The 22,363-nt window shown below is 37.3% G+C and overlaps 1 protein-coding gene across 5 annotated transcripts in view; it reads right to left on the reverse strand.

The window, feature by feature from the left end:
- ROBO1 (roundabout guidance receptor 1) overlaps nt 1-22,363 on the reverse strand; it is a 1,310,595-nt gene that overhangs the window by 20,926 nt on the left and 1,267,306 nt on the right. For 4 of the 5 annotated variants that reach the window (XM_019525386.1, XM_019525387.1, XM_019525385.1 and 1 more), the window contains 6 exons: nt 19,688-20,023; nt 17,182-17,289; nt 14,750-14,894; nt 12,128-12,373; nt 7,445-7,854; nt 4,608-4,760 (listed from right to left, as the gene is read on the reverse strand). In XM_019525386.1, coding sequence (XP_019380931.1) covers nt 4,608-4,760; nt 7,445-7,854; nt 12,128-12,373; nt 14,750-14,894; nt 17,182-17,289; nt 19,688-20,023 — 1,398 coding nt within the window. The remainder of the gene's footprint in view (nt 1-4,607; nt 4,761-7,444; nt 7,855-12,127; nt 12,374-14,749; nt 14,895-17,181; nt 17,290-19,687; nt 20,024-22,363) is intronic. The other variant, XM_019525389.1, reaches the window with a different exon arrangement.

The following is a 22,363-nucleotide window of genomic DNA, read 5'->3' on the forward strand; positions in this document are numbered from 1 at the left end:
CAGATCAGATGTGTGAGATCAGGCTGTACGTGGTACATAGTGTGTGCAGCTGGGTCAGCATAATGGATCACACCCATGGACTCACACTGAGTGATGGATCTGGCCTATGGACTGTGTAACAGGGCACTAAGGTGCCTGCTACTGGGAGAGCCGGAGGAGTGGCTCAGGTGCCGGTTGCTAGGGCCAACCGGAGGGAGTTAAGGACACACACTTGTCTGGTCAGCTGAACCAAAGGGGCAGGGCCTGGCTCCGACATAAATCGCAGGCCAAAGGCCAGAGTGGGGGACTGCTGGTGGCCAAGGAGGAAGGAGCTCAGTCCTGAACGAGCAAAAAGGAAAATGCTTGGATGTGTGAGCAGCTAGTGACACGGGTGAGAGATGGAACCCCTGTGGTGTGGTTCGGAGGATGTTTTAGCCCTGAGGCATAGATGTGTGTTATAGCCCAGGGGGTTGTGTTTTGGTTATTGTTAGCCTGGAGGATCGGGAGAGGCTATAAGGGGATGGAAGAGGCCTCATAGGGGACCCCAGCTTCAGAGAGAGGGGCAGCACTACTGAGAAGCCCCACAGAGTGGGCAGCTAAGGGGGAAGCCCCGAAAAGGGGCAGTAACCATGAAGCTCCAACATGGAGCAGCAACCGTTAAGCCAAAAGGGTGCAGCAGAGGGAGTGCACCTCCCAGACTGCCAAAAAGGGCAGTGCAGGGAGGGCGCTGACCCAGAGCATCAGCAAGGGCACAGCAGAGGGGGGGTGCTGTCCCTGAGCACCAGGAAAAGGCGCAATATTGGGACAGGGTTGACCCCGAGTACCCCGGAAGGCAGAACAAACAAGCTCGTGGAGAACCTGAGCGCCAGTGAGGCTCTGGGTGAGCAAGAAGCCCCAGAGAGAGAGAGAGGGGCAGCGATCAAAGTTGAGCACTGTGAGGTGCAGCATGAGGCGGGTCTCCAGAGAGCCCAAGCAAGATGAGACTGTGAAGGGACAGAGCGTCAACAGGGCGCGGAGCGAGGCAGGGCTGTACAGCGCCCAAGCGTCAGGGAGACTGAGGCAGGTCTGGCACATAGCAGGAAAACTGTAGTCAAGTGAATGAAGGGCAGCCTCCCTACAATAAATACATAACATCAGAGACGTGGCGGGTGAGATTCTGAGGGTGCTTAGAGAACACTTGGCACGGTACTAAGGTCACCCTTAGGGGAGAGCACAGCGACCCTAGAGTGCCATCCCGCTACAGACTGGTTCTGCACCACTCTGGCCTGCAGATGTGCATCACTGATTTAGTGCATAGGTAAATAACAACACTTGGATATTTTATTGATTTGCAGGACCAAACTTTAGCTAACCAAATGCTATCATTTGTGCCCATTGTCAACTGTAAGAAAGGAAGCTGAGTACATGATAAAATCTGCATAGAGAATCTAAAAGACTAGAACCTGCCAAAAAAGGATTTTCACTCTGTTTACCTAAATGTTTATAACTGTTAGGGCCTGTACTTACTGATAAAACAAATCAAAATAACAGGTCTAAAGAAGCTTGCAGATGTATAATTTATGAAAAGCAAGGGGCAGAATACATACATACATACGTGTGTGTGTGTGTGTGTGTGTATATAGATAGATAGATACACATACATACATATATGTATATGTGTGTGTATGTACATACATACATATTATATATGTATATACAAATATATATAAATGGTTTCTTAAATCCAATATGTAAATAGGTCAGCCAAAGTTGGGAAGGGGAGAAGTGAATCCATTAGCTGGTTCTAGTAATGCACTTTGCTTGTATTTAACTCTCTGAAAGACTAGATGGAGAGGAATGAAGTATTCATACATTTTAATCTGTACCCCCTTCTGAGCAAAGATTTTTAGCAACAAATAAGAAGAGTATTTCACAGTTTGGATGACTGTCAATATACAAACTAACATAATGGAAATCCAGTTGCAGATTCAGCATGCACTAATCTGAATCAGTATCAAAAAGGATATCTAGGTGTATGCCATCTTATATTTATGTGCAGTAAACTAAGGAAAAGATCTTTTATTGAAAAAAGAGCAAGGACAAGCAAATACATCTCCACTGACTGGTACCTTATGAATGAAAACACTATCAGAAAGAACAACCACCCAACTTCACACATCTCACCATGTGAAGAAAACAGAGACGTACAATGCTGCTAGCAATATTTTTGGTATTTTCAACCACTGTTTAAAGGTTCTGTTTACTTATGTAAATGTTTAACATATAATTGCAAAAAATCTTCCATATCACACACATTTCATAAAACTGTAAGAAACAAGAATTAAACTAATATGGGTCAAGTAATATGGGAATAGCAGGGATCCTACATTGCTACCTAAAAATTAGCTCATTTTCAGCAGTCACTTGGAATGCATGTTTTATTGAAAAGGCAGAAACATGAATACAACAACTAGGATCTTCATATCTTTTTAGCATTTATATAATTGCTCTGTCCAATGACCAATATCCAGGTTCGGCACATTTGTTCTCCTCTTTTACAAACTGGTATGTTTATTTGTTATGGCAAAATGCGGAAACTTCTTTTGGACTGAGCATTGCCTTATAAAGGAAATAAATCACAGGGTGACATCAAACCAATAGAAAGAACGAAGAGGTACCTGGAAAAGGTCAACTGTGTTCAACTGTTTCATTCATGTCTACATATCACTGCTCCCCATTTAAGGAAAACAATTAGTTGATACTGTTTTATAGCCTATTCTAAAGGGACAGGTTTCTATATGTGCCTATTAAAGTTAAAGGTTATAACGTTCAGTAAGGTTCCAAATATGGTTATGTAAATAGATTGAGGCAAAATAATAACAAACTATAACCTCTGAACTGGAGTTTATTAGGATTGCAGAAATTAGAACAATAAATCCCTGCTCTATTAACAGCCACACAATGCACTGCCCATTAATTATAATACATAGGTTAGCAGAAATTCATGTCTAATTAGAAAATATGCTGAAATAAGCATGTGCTTGGGATACAAAGCAAATATCGATCATGCTTATCAAATCTGTTGCAGTTCCTAACCACAGTGCTGCAGGGTTTAACTTGTACTTACAAGTTACAAAAACCTGCCACCCAATATCTGTCCAACCATTATTTATTCCTGGGTTGGAGGGAAGCAAATGGCCACAAAGAAAGCTCCTGCCCAGATTTTCTCTTTGATGCCCTAATTCCTGTAGATGTATTTATATCCAGGTTTGCTCTTTCGCCAAGTATTCAGTTAAGCACATTATCTTCATGATGATAAAAGCTGATAAAATGTCCACAAACCCTTGTAAAATGCCATTACAGGGGTCCCATAAATGTAAAATTGCCAGCACAGTTTTGGGATTTACACCTTGTGTTGTCCTTCTGCAGAAGCAAACATGTGCAAAACCACTGTAATAACCTCCTGAAATCAGATAATATTCTGACAGCTCAGTTTCACTGACAAAAGAGGCCTGGGCAGGAGCCAAGAGGCCCAGGTGCACTGTGTCATGCCAGTATTTAATGTAGTCTAATATCAGATAGATGCTAGTGAGAGAAAATACTCAGAATAAAGTACAGATAATAGCATGGACAACCACTCATTGCTAAATTACTTCTGCTCATCATGCTGTGAGCTTTGTATTAAATTTTTCTGTCAAGTGGCAGGAATCATAGGGAGAAGTGGCTCAAAAACCCCTTCTTGTAACCCTGGATAAGGATCTATAATATTAGGCTTTCATATGATAATGGCAAATGATGCCCCTCTTTGAAACATTTCTGACTGGTAATGAAAGTCCTAATCAGATTGTTGTTGCTGAGAACCAGGAGGTGGGGAATGATGCCTCTAACACCCTTTCTTTCCCCTCCCCCTTTAGCAAATTTAGCAAACTTGACAAGATGGGTTAAGTCTTTGAGAATTTATCTTACATGAATTTGCAACAAAGCCCTTGGGATGTTTTATAAAACTGGAAGGTTGTGGTTTAATAAAAGCTGGGCCACCTGAGGCATTTTCATTAAAGGCTCTCTCTAGACAACATCACAATGTTTGCATTATCCTCCTATACTCCCCCGAGAATACAAGCGTTACCTTTTCAGCAGGAGTCGATATTATGTGTGAAGGCATGAGAGAAGATGATTAGATTTTGCCTTTTGGATCACAAAGTAACTGTTTGAAACAATACTTTAGTTAGGATTAAAATTCAATGCTTTCTTGTCTACCATTTGAATGCTAAGTCATTTCTGCAAGGAAAATAAAATTACATTACGGGGGATTTATTGCTTGGTTATTTTAATGAAGATTTTAATCCCAAATGTAGATTATTTTCTATACTTATCTGGACTATCTAGTCTCTTAAATAATGATAGCAATCAACTGATTCGGACACTATGGAACACAGGTGCAGTTGCTGTATGTAGGGGAGGCATCAATATTGAAAAATTAGGAACTATGGCTCTTAAAATAATTAGTTTACCATGTTTAGAAACAAGGAATACAAATGAGTGAGTTTTTTAGTATAATGTTATCTCTGTGAAAAAATTTCAAGTAAGAATATAGGCAGTGCTTATTTATAGAGGTTCACTGACGTTTTCACCCATTTCAATGGACTTACCATCTGTGTAGACTTCTCTGCGCAGATGTCCTGGCTGATGCTTTTGCTTTTTGGCAGGTCGGACCTTTTGTATTACAACAGCACTCATGTTGCTGTCAGTAGACACAGGGCTGGTGGGTCTAGGGCAGTGTGATGCATGAAAATGTTTACGGCCTGAAAAATGTTATAGAACACCAAGTTACTATTTTTCCCCTCCAAAATAAAATATTTTACATCCTCTCTTTTAAAAAAAAGAGAACCAGGCACTGCCATATTAAACTTGAAATTATTTAAGTATACTAGTAGGTTAATGTAAATCTTATTGTAATATGTTCAATACTATATTGTAACAAACAACTGAAGAGATGCATTCATTTTCATATCAATAGACAGGCTGGCTTAGTTTCACAGAAATTATCCAACTGGTTTGCTTCTAGTAGCTCTGCTTCCAGGAATCTAAAGCCTATGATCATACTGAATGTTTTACCAGTGCAATAGACTTCATCTTCCATCAACAAGAAAATTTATCACTTTCATACTGGGTTTCATGTCTTCAAGCTGGACAGTACAGAGATTGACTCATACATACAGCAGCAGTATAATAAGCACATTACTTTCAGGCCCTGTTAGAAATGCATCTAGCACTACTCTACTTGAATAATTATCTGTATCTGAGGTACTGCATGTGAGGGCCACCACACTATTTATCTGATATTTTATCATATTTCACTCATGCTGTCAAAATGTAGCATTTATGTTAAGCTAAAGGCATTAGTATTAAATGAATAATCCCATCATAGCACAAACTTGAATATTGCTAATTTTTAATTTATACTAATAGTATGTAAAATACACACACACCCACACACACAGATAAAGGGTAAAATCCTGAAGTCAATGGGATTTTTGCCATTTATTTCAATGAGGCCAGGATTTCATCCAAAATTACTAAATTACCTCCCCTCTCCTTCTCCGTGATGAACAGCTGTGTTAGAACAAAGGAATGTTAAAAGTTAGAGAGGAGATCAGAAATGTGAGAAGAACATTACAGCTTTTGTGGAGTTGGTGGGGACAAAAATGTAATAAAATTCCTGTTTTTTTGGGTTGGATAGTTTTAGAAGATGATCAAAATAATTCTGGGTTTTTTTTAATCCAATATTCTGTTCTGTGGCATTATTACTTATTACCTGAAACTTCACGCTCTCCATTTGGCAAGTGAGACAGTCAGATAGCTGGTAATTGATATCTTATTAACAATACTAACTAATAAGGGTATGTTCTTAAATATAAGGTACTTGTTGACTTCAGTTGTTGGTTACCAAATGGGGCAGGATAAAAGAGTGTGGAAAGGTAAGGAACCCAGCAAGGATCTTATTGTTTTGTTTATAATAATCTAAACTGCCCAGAATGGCAAGTGGCAAATTATATCATTCCTAGTCCAGTTCTTTCCAATTGTGTTGCAATGAGAGATTAGGATAAAATCCAATAAGGGCAATAATGAAAAATTAAATGGCAAAAAGCTATCTTCAGGTACCACTAAAGGTATGGCTTAAACTTACAAGCTTAGGAAATAAAAATTTAGAAGGGAAACGATCCTTTACACATTCCAGGAGACAAGGATAAATCCTCATACGAACACTTTACTTTGAAGAGGAAATTTGAGAAAAATATACATAATAATTGAAGGAATTGAAGGTTGAATAGGAGTCATTTAACCATTGTGTTCATCCCAACGAAAGAACAATGGCACATTCGATGACATTGAAACACGGCAAATTTCAAAATTGTAAGTTCTTTTTCACACAGCACACAATTAGACTGGAACCCATTGCCACATGCATCACTGAAGCTGAAATCTATGCAGCCATAAACAAGGAATGGGGTATTCATCATTTATTTGCATAACAAGAATATCCACAGTTACAACAGTAAGATATAAAACAGATAAATATGGTTCTGAAGAAATATAATCCACCATCCTTTAGTCACCTACATGAAACTTATCTCACTATACAGTATCCCAAACCTCTCTGGTAGGTGAATTGGCTTGGAGTCTCTCCTGGAACATTCTGCAATAGCCAGTGTTGTATACAAGGTACTGGATAACTAGACAACAGGTATGATGCATGAAGGCATTTTTGTGTTGGTAAAAGTAATGTAAAAGCTCAACAATGCATAACAGAAAATCAAAAGGTGAACCTTTTGACTTCTCGCCACCGTTTTTGATTTTCTTAATGTAACGGCTATATTGTAACATCTAAAAAAAAGACAAAATGGTTCAATGCTTTTTACTTTTGCAAACAGCTCTTAAGCTGAGGTCCTGCTTTCTTTTCTTTTCTTTTTTTTTTTTTAATTTCAGACCATATTCAAAGATATCCTTGTAATTGAAGAACATGCAGTTAATGCTGTAGTGGCTACATTGCCATCAGTACCTAAACTTCTGATTTAAAGTTAGCTTAGATCTATCTAACATGCTACAGTGAATGCAGTGTAGACACACCCTCAAAAGAACAATCACAATTTTAGCACCACAGGCTGGTATTCTGCCGGTGATTTAGACTCCATTCCACAACACCTCTGACAAACAGATTTCCTGGACCTTCCTGGCCTTCCAACCTTGAGATCTTAAGCAAAGGTAACTGCCTCCCATTGCACCTCCATAGGTATATTATTGGACAAACCTCTGTCTAATTACATGGATGCACAACTTTATTCTTAGTGCACTGAATTTCTACATGTCAATTCACTATTAACTTCTTAAAGAAATTCAGAGAGAAGCTAGGAATAAAAGGCACATTATGGTGGCACTTCCTTCTCTCAATTAACTAAACGTATTTTTGTTGCTTATAAGAACATACCTCCTGCAGCATCCTGCATTTGACGTCTTGCTACTTTAAGACCAGCATATTCTGCAGCTGCTGCCACGGCCTGTGCAAAATCTGCATCAGTAAAAAATGATCCATCAGAAGAGCTAACACTGGAACGTCCACTTGAGATGTTGTCTTCTTCTGAGGCTGAGCCCCACCCATTGATCATGGACCCTGTGACAGAACTTTCCAAATCCCCAACACTTGAAGCAGGTGTTTGCTCAAGGCCACGCAAAAGAAGCCTTCTATTTTGCATCTTGGCAACCTCTATGTCTGCCTCATCTTCTTCCTCTTCTGGTGCATCAGTATCCATATCTGAGACAAGGGGTCCTGAAATATAACCGTAGGTGTGTGGTGGAGAAATGGGCCTTGGAGGTGGCGGAGGGCTCACAGGCTGGCGTCTGCATATAAATATAATATTATGAATAATTAACATTCAGAAAATAATGAGGAAAAATCAGAGTACATGCGAGAAAATCTCTTTCCAAAAAACAAGCAACTTGATTTCCCAGTTTAAATCTCCAAAATTTGAATATGAAAGCAGCAGTTTTTTTATGTTTGCTCTAATCTGCCATGACTGACAACTATGGAACTAGAAATCTACCAATAAGGAATTTAGGTGCTCTTATACTGCTCCACGTCTAATAAAAATGTACTGAGTTACACATAAATCTCCTAAAACTTTATGATTTAGCTCATGTACAACTTGAAGAAGAAAGGTGACAGTTTAACAAATTTTATATTATGAAATGAACTCTGCACGTTAACAAAGCGGGGAGTGGTATATGGGTTTGAAAGCCTGAAATTACAAGACACGATAGATATCTATACCCAAACAGATTGTTCCATAAACATTATCCTTCTTGGAATATTTTTTTCCATTGACTTCAAATATAGGGCTAACAACATTTGCTTCTCATCAGTTTTGAAACTTCTCTGGAAGGTAGTATTATGGGAAAATTGCTCAATATTTTTTTTAAATTTATTTCCAGGGCTACCCACATATAGAATCATAGAGTAAGAAATTGGAAAGAATTTTAAAGGTACCTAAACAAATGCAGGATTTACTATTCTCAAACCATCTCAATAGATGTGTGGGTATGTGTGGGTTTTTTCATTAATTTTATGCTGTTCTTAAATAATAAGCAAAAATATTACTAGATGAAAGAGCAAAAAGGACTGAGCATCACTGGATCAGTTGTTTGTCTACTGTTTTTTTCAGAGGAATATTTGTCCTAATGTTGCTTGTACTGGCAGGTTTTTTTTCTTGTCATCAATTTTGGCAATTATTCCCAGAGCCCCAGAAAAGTTTTTCAATTCCCACTTGCCAGGAGGAAAAATATTTGGTGTGGGAATCCTTGCAGACTGTTGATTTCATTCATGACCAAAGAAATCTGCTACTGAACACTTTGTCAGTGGCTGGTTTGCAACATACCTCAAGAAAATATGTTCTATTTCTCAAGGTTTGAACACCTCAAAATTGTTTATTTCCACAAAATGACTGTACCACAACCTTGATATATTTATTCTTATATTTTTGTTTACGCACACTGGGAAAAAGGCCAGTTTTTGCTTTCATGAAATACATAGACTTGGACACATTTTTCCTAAAAAAGCTCAATCTTGAGCTGATAAAATACAAAACTCCCTGAATTGAGTACTTTAGTGTCCCTGACAAATATTTTCCACACATATTTCTGTTAGTTACCCAAGTACTAACAGGCAAAATGGACAATGAAAAGTAGAGATATATTAACCAAAAAATCATTTTGCAAAATGGTAGAGGCATGTATCTGAATCAAACAAAAAAAATGAAAACACACCACTATTTGCCTTTCAATACAGCTTCATCTTGGCTAAATGAACATTGCCTTCACGTAGGTAAGATCCATTCTTATAGTAAATTTGCTAACTCTTGTTCTCTGGTTTTTGGTAACATGGTCAATTTCTTAGAAAATATGGAGACCATTTTTGAGAGTATGACTTGCTGTCTGAACCATACAAGCGGACTAATTACAAATGGCTATTCATGGATGCATGGATTTAGCAGCATTTCTTTCTTTATCCAGCACAGTACTAAATTACAGTGGCTCCGACTTCATTATTGGCATTGTTTCTCATTTCAATGTATCTTCAGTTTCTCCTGTGTTTATCTACTTTTCCAGGGCACAACTTCCTGTTTCAATCTGCTATGACCCCGGTAAGCTGACATGACAGCCAACCTCACTGCACAGTTAGCACCACAGGGTGGTATTTTAGATGCCTGTTTCCGAAAGCACATTCAGTGGGGTTGCACAATGACCAATGAAGACTAGACAAGCAGGAAGTGGAGTGACAGGAGAACCTTAACTTCTCCCCAAAAGGATACAGCTTGTGGACCACAACTACAGTAGCCTAACAAAAAAATAATTTGCTTTTTTCAGTTAGTATTATTTTAAATACTAGGTTTGTTACAAAACTACATACGCAACTTACTTCCCTGACAGATATTTTCATTAAATACAATGATTAACCGCTTCAGTTAATCAAGAATCCTTATATAGAAGAACCAATTGTTTTACAATGAGCATTCTTCATTAGAAAGACATAGCACACTCAAAATGTTTCAGGTGGAAATATCTTTCCAGAGTGGGATGAGTACTGACAACAGCTTAATCTGACTTCTAAAGCTAATGAGTTCATACAAATGCCATTCAAGTGGGAGATGTAGATGATCAGGGTTTGCTGAACAAGTTGGTTCAATATATTGCATCTATTGTAATTAAAGAGGAAGGCAGGGTAGATGTGCACATTGCAGACTAACCAGAGAGAGAGTGTACATGTCACAAGCTTGGTTTATCAGATGCTGCAAAATAAGGCAAGACTGAAAAGTCTAAGAAAATAAAGTAAAGACCAGATGTGGTGTTTCTCTTACTAGGGCTGATTCGCTTTCCAGGTTTACAATGGCAATAGTATTTAAACAAAGCTGAACCTCTACAGGTGGTTTATCTATTTAGAAACAAAACTTCCATCCATCTTCCTCATGCTGAAGCAGTTCAACAATGGTATAACCTTTTAGTCACAAATTAACCAAATATCCTATTAAGTGTGGTGAGAGAATTGTGATGGCCACCTTTCACTCTTTGTGCCGAAACAAACATTGAAGTTTTGAGAGCATTACCACCTGGCCTCCCCTTCTGTGCACAATGCCTGACACGCCTCATTGTATTCAGAACATAGGCCCTGAGGATCTGCTTAGCCACTCACAAAAAAAGCTACAGCTTATCCATTAACTTCCAATTGATTCAATTTTTCAGTCTCAAATGATCCCTTAATAACCTCAGGTATCTATATTAGTCCTTAAGTGCGTAAAATAGGTATTTTGCTATCAAGTATCAGGACAAATCAAATTACAGAGAAACAATGTTAGTTAGGTACTAAATGAGAGAAAGGAGGAATGCCTGTAAGGGATGAAAGAAGAGAGAGAGACCCAACAAGGAAAAAAGCAGAAGATACAGAACAATGGAATAATGAGGAGGAAACAGGAATACTGAGGCAGAATGGTGAATATAGACAGGAGCATACCTGAGACCCTTTTTAAAAAAAGGAAGGCCCAAATACTGAGGATCAAATTTAAAAATGGTGCAAATCAAAACAAAAACCACCACAGAAAAATCTTTTCTCTAGACCTGTTTTCTAGGAAAACAAACATATGAAAAATGACATGAACAAAATCAATGTCAAGCAATTAACTCAGTGGGATGACAGTATAGAAAAAACATTGCTTTGAAATAAGTGCAGCAATAAGAAACATGAGAAATTAAGAAGTTCAAATTTGATTTTGGAACAATAAGCCCAGGAGTTATTGAAAACAGTAAGAAATTAAATAAAAATGACTAAAGCAGTAAAAGTTTATTGGTTTACCATAAATATAATATATAGAGACTACATGGAGTGGGGAAATCTACAAGGAATGTTTTCCTGCATGCAGAAACCATGGTACCATCAACAAAACAGGAACAATCACATATAAAAAATGTAATTCAGAATTCACTGTGTTAGAGAACACAACCTGTGAGAACAGAGAAAAACTAGACTGAACTAAAAGAGACTCGGAAGGGAAGAAAAATTCTTCTGAAACTAATATCTATCTTATTAATGTTGATTTTTTTATTTTTAAATGAGGGAAAGCAAAAACATTAAGGAAATTTCACAAGCAGTAATTTACTGCATTAGGATTTATGAAAAGGAAAATCTATAGGTTATATAAATTATATATATTCATATATATTGGTGACAAGTTAATTGCACAGTTACTGTGAAATAATGCATGCAATTTTATGGTAATAATGCAGTAAATCTATTGGAAACAATAGAACTGTAATTATATGGTAAGTTGTGTTAACGATACCACTTTAATATCCTGATGACTGTGAATTTAACTTGTGTCAGCATTGTGTGTAACATAAGAAGATATACCACTTTTATTTTCATGGTATAATAGTAAAGTGACTTAATTACATATGTGTAAGGATATAAATTGTTGAACCTTCCCAGATCATGAGATAAACATAAACAAAGTAGTAATATGCTGGTTGAAATCTTGGTCTCAGAGAAGTTAACCAGAGTTTTGCCACTGGCTTTAACATGGTAGAACTTCATTTGTCAATTTTGCATATGTTTGTACAAACAAACCTCCGGTCAGGTGGGTGCTGTGCATGTCCTATGTCCTCCTGAGAATCCTGTAACATGGGCTGAAGTTCTTCCTGGGGTGAAGGTGTTAGTGTGGCAGTTGACTGATGGCTGTATGAGACGGCTGCTGGAGATGAAGCTGCTCCGCGGATTGGTGGGGTAGGGCCTCGCTCATCATCTTCCTCTAGCTCATCCTGCTGCAGATACATCCTTGCAGGTGGCACTGGACATGGAATTTCTTGGTCATAGCTAAGAAGTAAAATTTTATGGAAATGAGGAGTGGATCTTATACATGTGTAAAGACCCAGGTACATTTCAAGTTTCTTGTATAAGTGAAATTTCAGGGATTAAATTTGGACCCCACAGAAGACGACAGCAATTTTGCCATTGATTTCAAGGGGGCTGGGATTTCACTCCAAATTTTCCATGTTTAGTATATAAAAAAAGGTGCCCAAATCCTTGTTTAGGAACCATAAAAATGCCTATGTGGTTTTGGAGACTGGAAAATTCACCTGTAAATATCCACAAATGATCAACTTGACACCTCTAGGGGCACGTCCAGATGAGCATGGCTGTGCAGTATGTGGCATCACAAACACAACTGCAGAGCCATGTGCCACACAGTCAGGGCTTCTCTGTGGTGCAATGGTGCACTACCCATGCATGTGCTGCTCCACATTTTTTTCCACAGATTTATTTGACTCCTGGATATCCAGGGGTCAAAAAAACCTGTGGGGAAAAAAAAAAGCAGAGCAGCGCATGTATGGGCAGCATGCACTGCTGAAAAGCAGAGGTGGGCCGCCCAGAGCTGCACTGCAGCTGCCAGCCAGGCTCTGCCTGGCAGCATCACCACTGTTGCAGTTCTGGGAGACCCCCACGATGCCAAGTAAGGCTGCCAGGGAGAGCACAGTGCTGGCTCCAGCCTCCCCTACCACTTTGTGGGTTACCTGCCACATGCTGAAGCGTGGGTGCCACAGGTGTTCCCTCGCACTGCAGCTACTTGTCCCCAGAGAACCAAATGTTTGCGCTCATCTGGACACGGCCTAGATGTCTAAATGAGCCAGCTACTGTGAGCCTTCCCACAAACAGACTTTAACACCTACAGTTGAAATTTAAAAACTCTCACACTCTCCTGCTTATCTGTTGCCTAATCCTGGAGTAGGAAGTAAGTGTTTGACACTGACGTTTGTCAGGAAGCCTACGTTCTGTCTCTGGGCATTCCCAGAAGCACCTCTGTTTCAACTACCATGAGCTTACCTCATGCCTATGCCTCATCAGGATCCCTTGCTTTAGGCATTTCTTTGCCTACCTGACCTGAAAGTGTTCTCAGTGCATCTACCAATATGGATGCCCCTCAGACCAGCAGTACCCACCTTCCTCCAAAACAGAGGAGGTGTCCCTATCATATATCAATTAGGGCAGGAGTGTCAAAGATAAGGTCTGTGGAGCCCCAACATCCACCCCCAGTGCTGCCCCTGGTTCTCAGAGTTGATCCCGATGTAGCAATGGCCCCAGTCAATCTAGGACCTGTGATGCATGCAGTGCCCACTCTGGCTGGCCCGGGACCTGAACTGCATCCAGCATTCTCCCTAGGTAGTCTGGGACTGTGCTGCATGTGGCACCCACTCCAGCTCATCCAGGACTCACGTTGCACATGGTGCGTGCCCTGGCTAGTGTGGGGTGGGCATCACATGCATTGTGGTTCCTGGAGTGGACACATGTGGCACCCATCCTAGACTACCTTTGCACAGGTGCCACAAGTGATGCAAGTCTGGAATGGCCACCGTCTGTGCTGGATCTGGTAAGTGGGAGAAGCAGGGGGCTGATTTAGCCTCTGGGGCTGGCCCTGCATCATTCATCCAGTCTGACACCCTTGAATTAAGACCATGAAGCCAGCATGACAAATAGTCGTCAGCAGGTTATACAGCTGCCCAAATACTGCTAAAACATCAATTGGATAAATGATTCAGTTAATAACTGCAATAGAACTATTTAACCAGTTTTATTAAATGTAGATTTAGGCAGTTTGAAAATCTTGTTTAGAGCATCTACTCTTAGAAATTTAGCTCAAATTGCCAGACATTGCCACATTGCTTGCCAGGCAGGTTTTACATTAGTCAAAGAGTCTACCATGACTGTAACTTCAGAAAAATAACAAATAAGCATAAGAAACATTTGCATTTCATTTTCAATCTTTTAAATGTTTCATTAAATCCAATGAATTAGATCCTGGCCTTATTAAAGATTAAAGTAAAACTCCCATAGACTTTTAAAGATGCTGTGCTGCAATGCCTTTAGCTAGTTTTCTGTTAGATCACTCATATATGGCTCCCCTCTGAATACAATGTGGATTTCTTCTTCCTCAAATCTAAACAAAACATCCTAAAATCCACAAGCAGTGCACAGGTCTCAGCACTAGAACTGAAGTTGTTAATGATGCACCTGACTGAGGCAACTTGCTGTCAAAATCCCTATTTTAATAAGCAATATGGATCTGTCTCAGATGTATCCAAAACGTATTGAAAGAGAGCCTCCCTACCACTTTGGTAGAACAAATTAAATTGAATCAATTTGAGCCATCTAGTCAGCAAAACAATAAATGAATGAATTTCTCATTTTTCTTGCCTTTCATCCACAGAAAGACTGTAATCTTCACTGTTGCTGTGAGGAGGAGGATGCGCTGGGGGAGGTGGAAGCAGGTCTGCCCAGTTCATGCCAGCTTGTTTGGGTGCTTTAGGAGTACGAGCCCCCTTTTTGTGCCCTTGACTCCCTGCAAATAAACAATCACATATTTAAGTATGATTTTAATTATCTCCTTTTCTCTAATTATTTTGTTAAATCCCCTGGCAAAAAAATCCTCAGGACTCTTTCCAGCTTCTGTTGAAGTCAATGAGATATTTACCCAGTCCTTTCTAACTACTTATGTAACTGAGGTTTCCTTGTAAAACCAATTATTTCAAATTTTGCAGCAGTTAATTTTAACCAGAAATTTTAATATAGCAGATAAATATATACAGAATTCCTAACTTGAAGTGTTAATAAATAGCTAAAATGCAATAAAACCATAAATGAATTTTACAAGCAGTATCATTAACAGTGATCTTCCTGCAGCTATTAATTATACTATAGATTATCATCTAAAACAAATGAGCTGTAGACATATTTTCCAAAGTGCCTTTCTATTATTTAATTGCTGGAACCTAAAATACAATATGATACAGATATGATCTATTAAAGTTCCATTGTAGCATTAAGTCACTGAATATATGTAATTTGTACTTGTCCACTGAAACGTTTTAGGCACAATGAAATTATTAGTTTTAGTTCAAATGGCAGGTGTAGTTTAAAATAATTGCTGGGAGAACTAAAATAACTGTATATAAAATAAAATTATAAAGATGAAGAAAACTGATGAAATACGCTGTGAATGTTTTCACCATTATTACTGGAAAATTATGGCTTGTAATAGAATGATTTAGCTTTAACAATTCTAGCAGGTTTGAAGTAGACCAGTTATTTTGCTATTGAATTTTGACTCTAGTACTGTCTGTAATCAAAACTAGCTGTACATTTTTCCTGGACTGATGCATCTATTTTTTGTCATTTTTGCTATTCTCTGTTTAATAATGATAATTATATATTATATACATTTATTTTTTTAAAATGAGAGTAATATCAAAATATTTTTCATTGTATTACAATCTTTAGTTAAACAGGCACAGGGATTTGAATATAATAACCTAACAGAGTTGCATTTGTACACAATACAAGGATGTTGTATTGATTGTATAACTGGGTGTCTCATTTTGTATACTTATGGACAACAGTTCTTCTTATTCTTGTTCCATACTTTGTACTGTACGTAATTTATCTGTTGTATTATTATTGTATTGGTACATACAAGGAATACCCCTAAGGACTCCAAGGAGATGATCATCTGTATTCTGGGCATAATCCAACATGATAAATACAAAAATCAACCCATTTATTAGTCTGGTCACCTTGTTTCATTCTTGCTAGTGGCCCTTGGCTTAAGGCTACAGTTTGTTCACAATATGAATAACCAAGTGTGATGAATACAGATCTTCTGTTTTTAATGTGCATGGGTTCCCATGAAGTTTTTCACTGAGTTTCACATTTAAATACTGTACAACTGGGTAGATTCAGGAAATTCTTCTGTTGGCTGACTGGGTATAGTCATGCTGCACACTCCTGGAAAATTAGCCCTGGGAATTTAGTTTTAGGAAAATGTGCTGTTTTTACCTGAACCGTTTAGAGTCCTGGTAAGCATTTCTAGGTCACGCAACAAAGTTTTCTTTTAAGAAGTTATTTATAAAAGCCTTCTGAATACTTTACATATGAGATACACTATGAGAAAGTTAATTCTACTTTAAGTATAATTTTTCACTTCAAATCATCGGTAAGATTAGTTTTGATGGATATTGAGTCTGAGTAAATAAAACAAAGGGTTCTTCTCTAATTTCTTTTTTAACTAGCATAATGTATAGTGTCAGTTTAAAAAAAACCACACACACAGATGCAAATACACTGTGAATAGTTTTGTTAGAAAACAAATGCTTGGTATCTTCAGCAATTACAAGGTAGATTTTTGGGCTGGGGCCTGAGTCAGGAAGGTAGGACCTTCCAGGAGGGGAAGTATGAAGGATTACATAGCTTTCTTAACAATAATGACATCGAATTGAATTTGCTATGTGGAGGCCCCATTATTAAACAGTGGGAAATCCAAGTTAGGAAATCCAATTTGCACTACAGTAGATGGTTTTTCACAGCTGTAGATCACCCTGATCAATTAGTTGATGCTTTATTTTAAACAATTATGAAGAGACAACAATAGAATCATGGAAAATAATTAATTCTCATCCAATTTTTTGATTTTTGCTCGTATGTTATACATTCTTAAATAGGACTGTGGATGTTTTGCACTGCAGTCAAGCTAATAATTAATGCTGTATAGAGCTAAAATTTATCAAGTGTGCCAATATTATCAAATCAATATTACACTGTAATTTGCCATATTTTGGTAGGGGTATACTTACCAGATGTATTACTTCCTCGATCTGAACTGTTATAGGATCCCCCCGTGTTCTGGTCATATGATTGATTGTATGGAATAGTTGGAGCCATATTTTCATTTACCCGGTAATCTGAAAATTCAACAACAGAGTTAATATTCTCTTCAGAAAAATCCCCTATATACATATATACACACACACACACATATATGTCTGCTTTATGATAAATATTTACTGAAAAGTATTTATATATATTTTTAAATCACCATAGTTATGTTTTCCTACCAGCTCTCTCTTTATTACAGTGTATTATAGCAACTCAGTAGCTACAAGTAGAAAAGTGGTTGCTATGGGTAAAATTCTGTCACGTTTACCAAAAAGGTGTCAATGGCCAGTTTGTCCCTTTAAGAGACAAATTCTCTGTTGCTCTAAAACAGCGCAGCACTGGTATCAGTTTACACCTTCAAAGTCAGCTTCAAAGTCTCTTGGTCTCTAGGCCAACAGGTGTAGACACCATTATAGAATCTCAGAGTCTCAAGGGACCTCATATCTCTTGCAAAGGTACAGATTTCACCATTCTGAAAACATCTGACATAGGTGCCTCTTCTTAAAAACTTCCAGTAAATCTACATCAGTTGTTGTATATGACTTCTTCTCACTATTAGCAGCTATAACAACTGGACTCTGTACTTTTGAAGCTTTGAATAAAAACTTCATCAGAGATGTTTTATTTTTAAATGGTAAATTTGTCAATCAAATGCATAAACCGTTTTCAGGAATAAAATAATCAGCAGACAATACAATGCTTTCTTGCTTAAGAAGTGTGTATAATTTACAGAAGACTAGCAAGGACCTGAGTTACTTTTCATTAGCAAATACAATTAAGTCATAAAAAGAACCATTCGATATAAAGTAGCAACAATGAAGCACAGCATGTAACTCATCAAAATGGTTATTCTTCTCATTACAAAAGCTATAGGTAAAATTGTCAGCAAGATGGTTTTGACTTAGGAAATGAGAAATCTAAGATCAGAATATCAACTCATAAAAAATACCAAGTAGCTAAGAATCTAGTTCCCATCCACTGTAGATACTTTTGTGATAATGTAAGAATAAGAAAAAAAAAAGAGCAAAATTATAAATTCCACACCAAAATGTATTTTCTAACAGTTTTAGTCTACATGCATTCCACAGTTCATACTGAAGCCCTGCATACCACATATGTTTACATGGAGGATAAACAAGAAATCGCCACTCTGAAATACATATATCTGACCATCAGCAGACAATGCTTCAAGGGGTTCTTTCCACACTACAATATGCTAGAGAATGTGCAGCTGCAGTATAGAAAATTGGAAAGAGGCAATGTCTTCCTGGGCATAAAAAACAAATGTGTTTTAATTCTGAAACAGATATGTAATACACAAACTTATGAAAGAAAAGACACTAAATAAACTTAATTACAAAAAAATAAACCCCAGCCCTCGAGTACAAAGCCACAAAAATTGAATTTTCCTTTGACATGTTTATGTCAAAAGGAGGTGTCACATTTTATATTGCCCTCTGGACTACTCTATGGTAGGCAGGTCAGGTAGTAAATAAATGAAATCAACCTTCTGTAATGAAACATGTCTTTTTTCCTGGACAACTTTTCAATATCACTATGTGATCACATGAGTTACAACAATCCATTGAAAAAGTTCAAAGTTAGAATGGGTCCAGTTCCTAGGGATACTACTTTGCAAATCAGGTTATTAAAGCAGGTTGCATGGTAGCCTGGAGGACTAGCAAGAAATCACATACCTATTTCTTCCAACTCCCACACATAACATTAAAGAAGTGTGTCCCTAAGGCCACAAAAGTACATTCTGATGTTTCAAGTTAACACTGAAATCAATTTATTTCTAGCTTCTAGATCCATAGACTTCAGTCAGGGCAACAAAGGAAATTTAGTTTTCAAAACTGTGTGCAGTAGCATTCCTCTGAATATGCGAGTTGAAACCTTGCTAGGAATACATCTAAAAGGAACTGCATTTGTCCATTTCTGTCCCCAGTGTACAACACAATACAATTCTAGAGTTTGATGTGCAAAATTCCATTCATTTACATGATCATGTAGATGTAATTAGTCTCCATCCATGATGGGGAAGAGTAGGTTGACCTATTTAAAATTTAAGGTGGAGTACAATGTGCATCTGTTCCATGAATAAAGATCTGGTCTCTTTCCTACTCAAGCCCTCCCCTATTATTAAATATAAATTAATCTCAAAGCCATATGAAAATACATTTTATTTAATTCTCTTTAAAGTTACAGCTTATTTGTTATAATAAATTCAATCTTTGAAGGTTATTGTAGTGCTAATTAACTCTTTGACACTATTAATTGGGAATTTCTAAATCTAAAGAGGAGGAAGCCCAGAAGCACTGCAGAGGTCTGTGCTTACTAGTCCTGACAAGCTCTGGACTCCCAGCACAAGAAGGTTAAAAATCCTCTGCAGAGAAAGGAGAAAAAAGCTAAAAAGCTCTTCACCTTTGTTTAATTTGTTTTGCTCCATAATGTTGTACTGCATGGGTGCAACCTCCTGCTTTTGCTGAACAGAGGGTTTCCAGTGTTTCTCATTTGTATCCCCACTGCCATTGTTAACATTATTGGTGATATTTGACTGGATGAGTTGAGTGGTAGCATAAGGAGTGGGCTGTCCAGGCTGGCTGACAAATCTTCCATCCTTTAGATTTGGGCTATTGAAGGTTTTCATTTCATTGATTTTGTTGCTTAGGTCCACATCACCATAAACAGTTGGTTCAGGCAACATCAGGTTGGTTTGCTTGTTGTCCAGTTGGTTGTTGTAATTTGCTATACAATCAGCTAACCACAGGGAAAAGAAAAAAAAAAAGAAAAGGTCATTCTGTTCAGTTACACTCTTTGGCTTCATGTGTAATATCCTTTACAAAATGGTTTAATGCATAATATGAGCTGCTTCCCAGAAGCAAAAATGGATTTCAATAACATAACTAAAATAATCCATGGAGCTTTATTTACCTTTTAAGTTACTGTACAAAACCAAGGGTCCATAGGATTTCTAGTTTTCAATTACTGCTCTATACTCATAATTCTCCAGATCCAGTGCAGTCTTCCTGGGTTTCTCTCCATTGTGAATTCAGCTTTACCAAATTATACCTACAGTAACTTATCTTTTTTTTTCTGTTGGTTCTACTTTGACCATATGAACGTTTTAATTTTTAAGCACTGTTCTAAAAACAATATAAGCAACTCAATAATTAACAAGACAACTTTTATGATTAAAACAATCCATTTACAAGGAAAAAGTAAAAGTGGGAAGAAAAATAGAAAGCTGTTTCCTGTCGATACATAGCACAATCCCCTTCACACCTGAGACAAAAATCAGAGACTGTTACGGATTCTTCTGTATAAAACTGTTTTTGAAGATGATTATACAATGACAGAAACAATTAATGAAGAGACAGTACAATATGAAAGGTTTCTCAGTACCTGTTTAATAACACTTTATTAGAACACAGCATTCTTATACAATCTCATGTAAGAGCTTGAAACAAGAAGATAGGAAAGCTTTCTTGGAATAGGTTCCCCATAGCCAATCATTAATTACTCTGGGTTTTATTAATCATAAACATCATTGCCCTTAGCCCCTTATTAAATGTAGAAAAATGTGAATTTATCTTCCAAGAACTTAGTGTACCTTGAAGCCAACACTTAGTAATAATCACAGTAATCAGACGTGTGCTAATGTTTTAACCACAATTCTAGAATTTAGCACTGGTATTCAAGGTTTGATCCATGTGTCTGCTTCAAGGGTCTCATGTGCTTCCCTTTAATATCAGCACATGCATACACACTCATTTCACAATAGTCATCTCCTCTCCTTATTTATTTCCCATGTAAGAATGCTGAATGATGGTAACACATGTAGCAGACAGGTAGCTTTCATAAAATCAGCACAGTGATAATTAAACATTAGTTACCACTTACCAAGTAATATATAATAATTAGAAGAAATGATTTTCCTATCTTTTTAAATGTAGTTAATGTACATTAATAACCTATGTCCAAATCATGAAGGCCATTATTGGGGCAAACACCAACAAGAATTAATAGTGATTTACTATACTGCTAGGTAAAAAAAAATAAGTGTGGAATTTAGGATTTGGATTATTATGGTGTATAAAATAAACTTTACTATACATAGTTTTTCATTTTCTGAATTATTCTCTAGCACTTAGACTACTTTAATTGTAAAAGCAGAAAAATACCACTTTAAAGTAGAATCACTAATCCCTTCAGTGGTTAAGGGAAAAGACTAGCAAATGCAATTGCATACACCTCATTCACTGCACATTTCATGCCCTTCAGCTTCAATTTTTTTGAAGATTTTACCCTTTTATATGTTTTTCTTATGTGGCCTGTTATTTATTTATTGCTCCACAGTCTTCAACGTCTCGATTTCTGTGACTTAAATGTTTTCATTTCTGCCCCTCTCTCTCATGTACAGCAACACTGATATTCTTCCCATTTCTTCTTGCCTACTCTATTATCTTCCAGTATATCCCCTATTACAAATGCCTCTTCTTTTACTTGGATTTTCCTGTAGGGTCAGTTCTAACATATATATTCACTTGCTTCCTCCTTTATCTGGTTTGATTTTTTGAAGGGAACAAATGTAATCATCATACTACATACTGTTAGTTCATTCTTAAACTACAGTTCTTAGAATGTCTTACAATAAACTACCTGTACAGCACTGGCTTATATATTTAACAGAAAACTCAGTTTATCAACTTACTATTACCCAGTACTTTTACAATGATGTTGTCCTAATAGGAAGAAGTAAAACTATCCTGGGAGGATTAGATTAGAAATGTTTGTGCCTAATTAGAACATCACCAGTAATATTTATATGTATAAGAGATACACACCCTTGTTCTTTAGCTAACCACAGCCAACAGGGTTAAGATTACTCAGATTTTAAGGTCAGGAGAACCATTATGCTAATCTAGGTCTGATCTCTTGCATAGTTATTTCACCAAGTGATTTTTGTATCAAGTCTATAGCTTCTAGTTGTGCAAAAGATTATAACTTAGAAATATGTTGTATCTTGATATACAAAGATAAATGAGAATATTTTTCACATTGGTAAGTTATTATAATATTTAATTCCCCTTACTATTC

This window comes from Gavialis gangeticus, unplaced genomic scaffold (assembly GCF_001723915.1).
Source record: "Gavialis gangeticus isolate Ggan-Ray unplaced genomic scaffold, GavGan_comp1, whole genome shotgun sequence".
Lineage (NCBI taxonomy): Eukaryota > Metazoa > Chordata > Crocodylia > Gavialidae > Gavialis > Gavialis gangeticus.